At 37.9% G+C, this 10,501-nt stretch overlaps 1 protein-coding gene across 1 annotated transcript; it reads right to left on the bottom strand.

Annotated features, from left to right (window-relative positions):
• Positions 1–2,892: 2,892 nt before the first annotated feature.
• PYGO1 (pygopus family PHD finger 1) lies at positions 2,893–10,161 on the bottom strand (the record flags this gene model as incomplete). The annotated part of the gene is made up of 3 exons (XM_010288431.1): positions 2,893–4,504; positions 6,248–6,333; positions 10,104–10,161. Coding segments are annotated over 3 exons (1,266 nt in total), but the record flags the coding sequence as incomplete, so codon positions are not given.
• Positions 10,162–10,501: the final 340 nt, after the last annotated feature.

The following is a 10,501-nucleotide window of genomic DNA, read 5'->3' as shown; positions in this document are numbered from 1 at the left end:
AGTTACCTCTTCTTTGAGCAGCCCCCAAAATTATATTTTTATTTTAAATAGAGCAAACATTATTACTTTTCCCTAGTCCCTTTCATCTGAAGATCTCAAATAATAGCTAGGCCTCTAAACACCCGCAGGAAGTAAGTGTTAGGCCAATCTTCTGAAAGAAGAGATTGAGGCACAAACAGTATTAAGGACAGATCAATCAAGTTTATACCTACTTATTTCAGCCTAGGGGAAAAAAAAGAAAAAAAACAACATTCTGGGCAATACATGGGCATTTCTGACCATGATAAGGAGTTATTTAAAAAGGACACAGGCATTTCCCACAAAAATGTTAAAGGTTTGTTAGATTTACAAAATCTTTGCAATATTTTTGGTGTGCAGCACCACTATAGTCTAAATCACTAGTAATTAAAGAAGCACATGATAGTTCCATACAAATTGTTTCATGTAGAGTATTACAAAAAACCTCATCTATTCTAATCAACCCTCCCTCCCACCCACTCTTCTATAACTACTTTCTAATTCTAACCAGCTGACATTTTCCTAGTATTTTACTAACAAAACATGATTTTTGTTTTTCCTGTGCATGCTTGAACTACTATTAGTCAATACAAGCAGAGAAAAAAAAAGTATAACCCTCTCTCTAGATAAAGAGTCCAGGTATGCCAAAAGCAGATCAGTAAGGCAAGCATATTGGCTGGATGACTTCTAGAGATCCTAATCAGTCATATCTCTATGATCAGTGTGATAAGTTTGGTTTTGTTGTTCATTTGTTTTTATGTGAAATAATTGGCATTTGCTAATGCCTTGAATTTGTAGGTTAATAAATGCAGAAAATTTACTGGGTTACAAACCCAACACAGTACCAGTTCAGAAAAACTGAAATAAATTGTTAGAGTAAGTTTCACAAATACACAGTGTAAGGCCTTATGAAATGATACTCCAGTTGATTTTAAGTTTCTAAGAACACTATATTTAAATTATAATGTCTTGTTAGCTCATATAGAAAACACTTGCCTAACTTCATGTAGGGTTGAGGAAAAGATTAAGAAATACATGGCTATTTTAAACACAAGGTCTGCTCCAAAATGTTAAAACATTAGTTGGACTTCTGAAAGCAAGTGCCCCAAACATCTTCTCACAACAAGAATGGGGTGTGGGAGTGGGAAAGGTACTGTGAACAGCACGCTTGGGTAACAATACAATCATTGGAGCTTTTGCTGAATTTTTACTGAGCAAAATTTTTTATTCCATTTACGTTGCTCTAAGTCTGAACCAGCTCCACTACTTTCACAGTGGTTTGTTTTTAAATATCACACCTCTAACAAAACAAGATTAAGTTTAGTCACTGTACTAAATAAAGCAAATAGTGATGAAAACAGAAGCCCTGGATCTGCCTTACACTTTCTTTACACCTCCATACAGGAAATTATGAAAATATAAATTGTGTCATTTACACTTTAGACATTATTTCCTTTTTTCTGATGAAAGGCAAGAGAAAAAAAGGAGGGCAATACTACACTTCTCCAGTAAAAGAGTATATAAAACTTTTTACTTTTAAAATAAAACAAGGACAGTTATGTCGAGCCGCACAGTATCTTCCAGGAAAGTACCACAGTAGAGCCTATTTAAAAATCAAATACAATGGGGAACTAGCAAACAGGCCTTACTTTTCACTCATTAGCATAGCTTACCATAAAAACTACTTTATACAGGTGACTGTATTCTATATAGGCTCCTACATCACTCATCATCACAGACCTGAACACTTTATCATACTAAGTAAGGAACATGACTAGTACCTGTAATGGCTTGACATATGATTTAATTGCTGACTGTTTAAAACTAAAAGTTTCCAGCACAGTGGTATTATAAGCAGAGTCTGTTACTACAGTGCCACCTTTTATTGTTAAAACAACACTTCTGTCTACAGAAACACTCATTTTCAGTTGCATACGCAACTTGATCACACTGCTAAGGCTGAAGTCTTCATGGCTAGATGTTTCCCCACATTAAAAAAGGGTGCGGGTGTATTTTGAAATCAAGAATAAGATCAAATTATCCATATTAAAATAGAATTTTCAGCATCACACATGAAGCTCTAGTGCTATTCATACTTGTCAGAAGGATATCAAGTTCAGCAAAGAAGCTAAACTTCCGATTACCTGCTCCTGATACGAGCTAAACTCACCTGATGTGAAAGTTGTATGCTTCTTCACCCTAGATCTCCCAGCCCCTCACTGCTGGCTGAGGCAGTGGTGGGAATTCAGTTTTAAGACTTTGCTGGCCAAATTATCATGCCATTCAGAGCCTGTGTTGGGCACACTCCATTGCCTCGCACCCTCCTTCATGCCAAGTGGACTGTGTAAGCTCAGGACGACCGAGCAGGCTCTAGCTAAAAGCCCCAGAAGATGGGCAGGACTCTCCCCTCACTAGTTCATTCACAATTCTCAGGCAGCACTGAGGCGGGAAACTAGAACCATCCATGAGAAAGGATAAGAGAAGCACATGATTGCACAACTGTGACAGATGCAGACATTGTATCCTAATACATGTGCCTAAGATAAACGAATTAAGGTCACATATCCAACCCTAGTTTTGGTATTCTCTAGATTAAAGCACTGGAATTCAAAAACTTGACGTCGTCTTTTTGCAATCTAATAATATTTTGTAACTATTTCCACATAACATAAGATCTAGCAAAAGTCTTCAGCAAGTAAGTATTTGCTGAGAAGTCAAAAAGAGATCATTGCCTTTTTAAGGAAATATAAATGTTTAAGAGTTAGCGGGTTTCATTGTGTTACTAAGCATAAGTCATTGATTTTTCAGTACTGTGTTAATGCTTTACTTCAAAAACAGGAAAAAGTACATATGAAATTGTCCGAATTTACCCTAAAATAAAAGCTCTTAGTACTGCACATTCCTCCATGTCATCTCTACTATATTCAAAGAAAGGATAGCAAGAACATCAGTAATGGACATTCACCCCCAAAAAATAAAATGTAATGAGTACTTACAAATATAGTACCATTAAAACTGAGTACTAAATGCTTGTGTTAGTTAACACATTAACACCAGCAAACTAGGGGCTATTCATACAGGCACATTTTTGCCTTCAATAAAATTGTCAATGCACATCCTACTTCTGATCAGTTGTCAGTTATGTTTTACAGTTTAAATAGAAACAAAAAATGTTCCATCCTGTAAAACATTTGCACACATAAAACTCAGAGTACAAAAGCTGAAATGGAAGTTTATGAATGAAAACAGATTAGGAAAAAAAGATTACAGCAAATACAACCGATTGTCTGCAGAAAGTGAAGTACCCAATTTGTAACCAAATCTTCACAGCAAGTATTTCAACCACTACCACCAATTCACGGTGTTAGCCATCCGTATTCAATGCAGGTGGTCCCGCAGTCTCTCTTGTACGCATTAACTGGACATCTTTGTCAGCCATACAAGTATCACAACCCCATACTGCTGATGCTTCTGCTGTAAGAAGGCCATAAGCTGACTCAGTCATGCCTGTACAGATCCGATGAAACCATTTTTGACAAGAGGCTTCACACAGGATGGCATCCTGGTCATCATTAACTTCATGTGTACAAATTCCACACGGATAGACAGGTTCAGAGGACGAGTGACCATGACGACTGGGATGAAGGGGTGTTTTGCTGCTCTTTTCAGAGTTGCATCCTTCAGCAGTACCTCGAGGCTGGCGGGACTTACTCTGAGTCCCATTTGAATGACCAGCATTAGTGTTATCAGCACTATTAGAATGGCTATTATCCTGATTTACCACATTGTTTCGAGTAACATTTTTTAGGTCACTGTTACCTTGACTCACAATGTCCTCTGTCCTGTGATGATGCTGATGAGCAGCAGTGTTCTGGCTGGATGCTTTGCTTGCACCTTGACTAAAGTCTTGCTTTTGTGCTGATGATTTTGTCTGGTTGTATGTGTTTGGTGGAGGAACAAAAGAATGGTTTGATTCTAGCTGAGAATTTGGGAAATTTGGATTGTTTCCAGGACCAAAGTTAGATGGCACGTCAGGGTGAGGCATCTGACCAGAATGGCCAAAGTTCTCACCAGGATTTGGTCTGAAATGCTGACCAGGCATATTGACATTTTGATTTATCTGACCACTGCTATACGGTGGTTGAGTCCCAAAACCTGGGTTATCATGTGGACCAAAGCTGAAAGAGTGGGGTCGACTAAAACCCATTCCCACTGGGTTTTGAGGAAGGGGATGTGCTTGGTTTCTGAGGGAGTAAGAACCACCATATGGCGAGGACACTCTGGGCAGCATGTGAGGTGGCATTCTGAAAGTGTTATAGCCTCCAAAGCCAGGATAACCAGGGTTACTAAAATAAGGATTTCCTGAAGGAAGTGGTTTATAAGACACAGTATTATAGTTGTCATCAAATGGATTTGCAGCTACAAGGTGGTCAGAACTTGGATTCGGCGGTGGAGCATATTCAGATGGAGGAGCAAATGATGATCCCTAAAAATATTTTAAATACAACATTTCAATTAGTTTTAGTATTTCCCTGCAAGACAGACCAACCACAAAGGTCCTGGATTAGCAGCACTACTGCTAAAAAGAACTGTTCAGCTGTTGTGTAAAGCTCACCCACTGTACCCTGCCAGGCTGTCTGAAATTTCAGTGCAGAGGCAAGAGAGGAGTTTGGGCTCCACGTAACATGGTGATTTATAGTAATGTCAGTGTTTTAAAAATTGTGCAGTTGCACAACCATGCTTCTGAAAATACTACTCGATATGTGACTTCTATTTCTTAATCTTTTACATAAGAAAAGCAACAATGCAGAAAGCCATGTGTCACTTAAATACATGCACAAAATATTTCCAAATGTTGAAGAGCAGATTTGAAGCATTTCCTTAGTTTCAATTTGGGTTCATTTTACTGAATATGACACTGCATTTCTATGAGAACATACAAACCTAATGTTACTATAACCCTAAAAAAAAGGTGTATAGGAGTCTGCATATTGGTATACTGAATATAGAAAATGCCTAACAGAGGCGTCCCTTATGAGCCTTCAGTGATTGTGGACAGTCTGCAAAGCACAGTCAGTAGGTATAATATACAAGGATTTCTGGTTACAGAGCATAATCAAGTGTTTAATGGAGCCCAGAGGCTGTTTAAATGTCATCAGAGTGGCTATACAATTGAATTTCATTCTAGACTAGCCTGTGGGGAACATCCAGCTGGTTCACCCTCATGCTAAGTATGCTCACAGAAAGCATTTCTTCTTAAATAATAATAAACTAAGACTGAAAGTCAAAAAAAAAAAAAAATCTGCTGCGATGCAAACTTTGAACCTGGTAAGAAAAGAGAAGACACTAATCTGCATGCCCTCTACGGTTATCACCATTCCAGAACACTAGGAAACCTCCACCAAGAAAGAGGTCTGAAACCCTTACATTAGCTGAGTATTTCTCAAAGCAGGTTTCACCATGACTACTTAAAAAAAAAAAAAAATTTAAGAAAACAGATCCACATCTCACTGGAATCTGGATAGGCCTAATAGAAAGTGATTGTTTGACCTACATAAATAAAATTACTCTCACTGGGCAGTACCAAATTAACAGATACTCTCACTCAAAGTTGAATGAACACACAAAGGAAAACTCTGCACTACAGATATCTAATTGCTTTAGATGTTTTGTATTCAGGCTTCCTTTTCTGGAAACAGAAACTGTACAGAAATGCCAAATTGCAGGGACTCACTGGAAAGGAGCCGAAACTGCCTCACAGCTTTTGCTTGAAAATCACTTGGGGAATATTCCAAGTGTTTGGTCAAAGCATTAACAAACTGTACTGATCCATTAGCCCACAAACCTATACATATAGGAATAAAAGTAAGAAAAGTAGTCTCATGGCAACTACTCATGCTATACAGATTTCTACCAACGGCTACAAAGTCATTAAAAAAAAGTCTGTCTCAGAATCAAATCCATATGGTAAAATACAAGCTGTTGCAGTCTCACTGTGCTCCTCTCTTTATAGGGCTTTGGCAACCTACAAAGATTAAAACAACTTCAGTGGGAATAGCTAGTATTATGAAGATTTCAGCTTCACAGCACAACTGAAATATTTTGGATGTAGCTGCTATTTGTGAGAATAGACTGATATTCTGAACAAGGCGAGACAGTCATACCACCAAACAACATCTATCCAAGTGCACTATTTATTAAGAAATCAAAAGAAACAAAGGGAATTTACCTGTGTATTTGCTTTGCGCTTTTTCTTATCAGGGCTTCCCAGTTGTACTCCTGGTCCTCCTAACCCATCCAATCCACCGTCACCACCTACAAAATTTCAATCAGTGCAATACTGCATTAGTTTTCTTACAGACTGTATTTTACGTTTGCCTCTGTCAGTCATAGCAACAGGTATCTGTTACAAATACCAAACTTGCATTAATTCTGGCGCCTTACATTGCAAGTCCTTAGGAGCAAACATCCGGAGGTAAAAGCTGTATACAAGGTATGCTACCTTACCACTTTAATGACCAATCCACGTTCATTACAGTTGGAACAAACATTTCCATTTACTTTCTGTTTATCTGTCCCTTGGTTCTTAACATCTCCACTTCACCAGTTAAAAGTACTTATTGTTTCCATAATGCTTTCAAAAGAACTTCCTTAAAACCATGCGTAAGAGTCACCTATTTTAACTTACAGACATAGCATTTGTCAAACTCACTGTACCAATATACAACAGTACGTTACAATACACCATGAAGGAAAAAGCAAACAGTAGTAGATCCATGACTGAAAACCTGCCGTGTTCTTTAGACAGATCTCCAGTTTATCAGATCTAAATTTCACTAAATGCAAGACTTGATCAAACAAAAAGACACCTGCCAAAAATGAGAGGGGCTCTAAGTGAACCTGCCCTACTCTGCAGAAACCTCACAGAATAACTGAGCACAGCTGCTCTGTTACAGAAAGAAGAATGTTCATTTTATCGATCATTCAATCAGCCTTGACTCTGAGAAATACAAAGAGGTATCTGTACTTCACCTCAGATTCTTCTTCAACTTTCATAACAGTGGAACAAGCTCTCCAAGTTGTATAAATTGTGGCTTTCATTTTTAAAACTCTAATTAGACTGGGGAGGGGGGGGAAGAGAGAAAAAAAGATTCTAGCACATTCCTTATTATTGCAGTCAGTCTGCCTTCATGGAGCTCAAGTGGATTGGCAGGCCATCATAGGGGAATGCAAAGAAAACCCTGAGCTGTAGTATGAAAAACCCTTTTGGGTGATATGAAAGCAACACATGTTAAGATACTAACATCATTACATTAAGAAACTGTATGTTAATTCATTTTTTCCCATTAAGATAATAACTTATTTGCTCTTTAACAACAACAAAAAAAGGAACAGTATAGAATAGTAAGAAGTGGGCAATCCAACCTAAAAATTTTACTGTTACTTTTTTAAAACTCATACTCAGAATACAAGTCAAACTTTATCAAGATGCAAGCATACACAAGAACAAACATGTTTGCCTTTATTACCAAAGGCAACCTGAATATAACTGTGAATTATCAACAGTATTAAGCAAAGAAGCATAATGTATGACATTACACTGCTCTACGTTAGACAAGTATTCCCAACAGACAGCTAAACCAGCTTTAGGCCTATTCAGTAAAGTAACACAAAATCTCTGCTCACAGGGAAGAAGTAGACCTACTGTATACAAACTAAAACATCCAACAGTTATTTCAAATATTCCTGATTAAAGGAGGCCTGACAAGTTTTCACTCCTAGAACTTCCTCCCTCCTCCCTTCCTTTCTTTAGGTTTCAGGGAACTTACCAGTCCTACCTCAAATAAGAATCCAGTTCTGTCTCTGCTTTAATAAGTCCCTTTTGACTTTGGCTGTCACTGTTGCAATTTAATTTTTTTTTTTATATATATACAAGGAAGATACACAGACATCCCAAATCAACACCTATCAAATTTTAAGTCTGAATTTCAAAGACTAAGGCATGAAGCCACGATTACGTTCTCAAAATAAACTCATGCTTGAGCACAGCATATCACAGTATAACCTACCATCAGAGTAACTAAGGATTACTCTTTAAAGAAAAAAAGAGTCCTGTTTGCTTTGATTTGGAATATAAAATCCTGCACATACTTAGTGTGCTATGAAGCACTGTCACTGCATTAACTGTAAATACTAAATAATCACAGCATAAAGTTTTATATAAAGAACAATGACACATCTCCCTTAAATTCCAACTCTATAAATCATCCTCTAGATAAACTATTTGCTCAAAACTGTCCCTGCACTTTCCATTAGCTTCTTCTCCAGCATTCCTACACATTTATCATAAATTCAGTGGGAGACTGTATTGTGAACACTGTTCCTCACAACTGCATAAAATACACTCCTGTTGATGGTCCTGTACCCTTAATACATAAACGACATTAACCACTGACATAAAAATATTACAAATATCCGGATTTCTTTTAATAAATTCCACAATCAACAATACAGATATTAGTAAATCTGTGATCAAGTAGAATACTGAGGAGCATATGGAAGTGCTGGTTTACAGTAGCATAAGTTAAAACTTTGTAAAATTATGTATAAATTCCCTCTCTAGGATATCATTCTTCAAAAACATAAGCATCTGAATAGTAGAATTCCAGTGACAAGTTCCACCGCTACATGGGTGAAGCCATTCATATGCCCAGGTTTGCAGGACCGAGTCCTGCGTCTGGAAAGGTACAAAGCTTTTGTATTTTCAGTTCTCGCTGTGTGAGGCCGATGATTTAATTTAGCCATATGAATTTATATTTTCCCTGTGGATTTTATAATGATTTAATTTACCCATAAAAGGAAACAGAATGTTAGTCCTAGCATACCTCCAAAAAAGAGTGAATAAGGGTAATTTTCACACAGCCAAAATAAACTTTCCAGAAAGTCATTTTTGGTACCTACCACATAGACTTTCATTAAAAGGTGTATTGAGCATTTTGGAATGTTGCACTAAGGGTGCAAAAAGTTATTTCATTGTCTGAGACCAATTTCCCGGGAAAAAATACAAACCTTTTGACTGGGACATCATATGTATAATGGATATAGAGATATAAATACACCTCTGATAGCCACTCACTTACTAAATAACAAATAAAATTTATTTCAGCCACTTACGCTTGGGAAAAGCAGAAGAGGTAAGTCCTGTATTCTTTCTTTCTTCACACGATAGACGTTTTCCGTGTTAGTCAGGAAAACTGCAACTTGTAGTTTTGTTTACACGTTGAGAGATTACAACTTTGCATGTAATTTATGCCATACTTAACATACTGCAAATACACTATGGAGTATTTTCATACTCACTGACAAATCTCTGTCTAGGTTTTTACAGGATGGATGCCAGAGTCTTTTTAAGCAGTGCTTTATCTCAGTAAAACATTTTCCCAAGAAACGTAAATGGCTGAATAAACTTTTCATTATAGACAAAAAACTAAAAAGAACCTAATTTCAACCAGATTTAGTGAGCCTCTTCTGTTGCCCTGATACCGTAAACAGTTTTGATATTAAGTGGTAATCGCATGGAACTCGATGGGTAACTCAGGCATGTAAAACTCTATGTGCTTAAATGTTTGCAGAATCAGGGCTTGAGAGTGGAGGAGCCTAACGAATTCCAGTCTCCTTTGTAACACTGCTGCGTTATTTTCATTCTCTCATTCTCAAGGTTGCAATCCAGCTGTTAATAGAATAGTTTCAGAAAAGCAATTTGTAAACCAATGACCACATGCATAGCAAAATCCACACACCTTTCCCCACTTACCCAACCATAAAAAAAAAGATTAAAACATCAAGGACAATAGAATTCCAGGGACAAAACAGGAGGCGAGGAAAAAAGCAGCAATAAATTTGAGATTTTATCATTTTGCCATGATTTTCACTCAACTCAGTTGCCCTACTACCTTTCATTCAGAAATGCATTTCTGTTTTTAAGGGTTGAAGGACACAACTACTGCGATGTAGGCTGATGCGCTACTGCCATTAAAGTCAGTTGCACAGCCTACGTCGGAAGAGATATTGTATGGCTACCCTGCCCCTTACACGTTTCAAAGACAAGCGTACTTCAAACCTCACTGGAGCTATACAGTAGTACTACTAAGAAAGAATGATATTTCGATAAATTTTTCATTTCCCGAACAGCGAAAAACAAAACCTCAGCTAGAATCAAGCGCAAGACCGGGGTAGGAGAGCCAACACTCAAGTGTAATTTATAGGCTCTGCATCAACACGAACTCGGACATGTGGCACTGCCGACGTATTCCCTTGCACCAACAGCATGCACCCTGCATACTAATGGCCAGCACACCCAGAAAAACACAACAGAGACAACCACGCACCCGCACGCCTCCGCCCGCGGGTCACATCTGCGCGCAGAGCTTGCCCCGAGTTTTGCATTTCAAGGCCCCGAGGCTGCGAGAGCCCGCGGGGCCCG

Source organism: Phaethon lepturus, unplaced genomic scaffold (assembly GCF_000687285.1).
Source record: "Phaethon lepturus isolate BGI_N335 unplaced genomic scaffold, ASM68728v1 Scaffold56765, whole genome shotgun sequence".
In the NCBI taxonomy this organism is placed as follows: domain Eukaryota; kingdom Metazoa; phylum Chordata; class Aves; order Phaethontiformes; family Phaethontidae; genus Phaethon; species Phaethon lepturus.
This window is presented reverse-complemented; position numbering and strand designations above follow the sequence as displayed.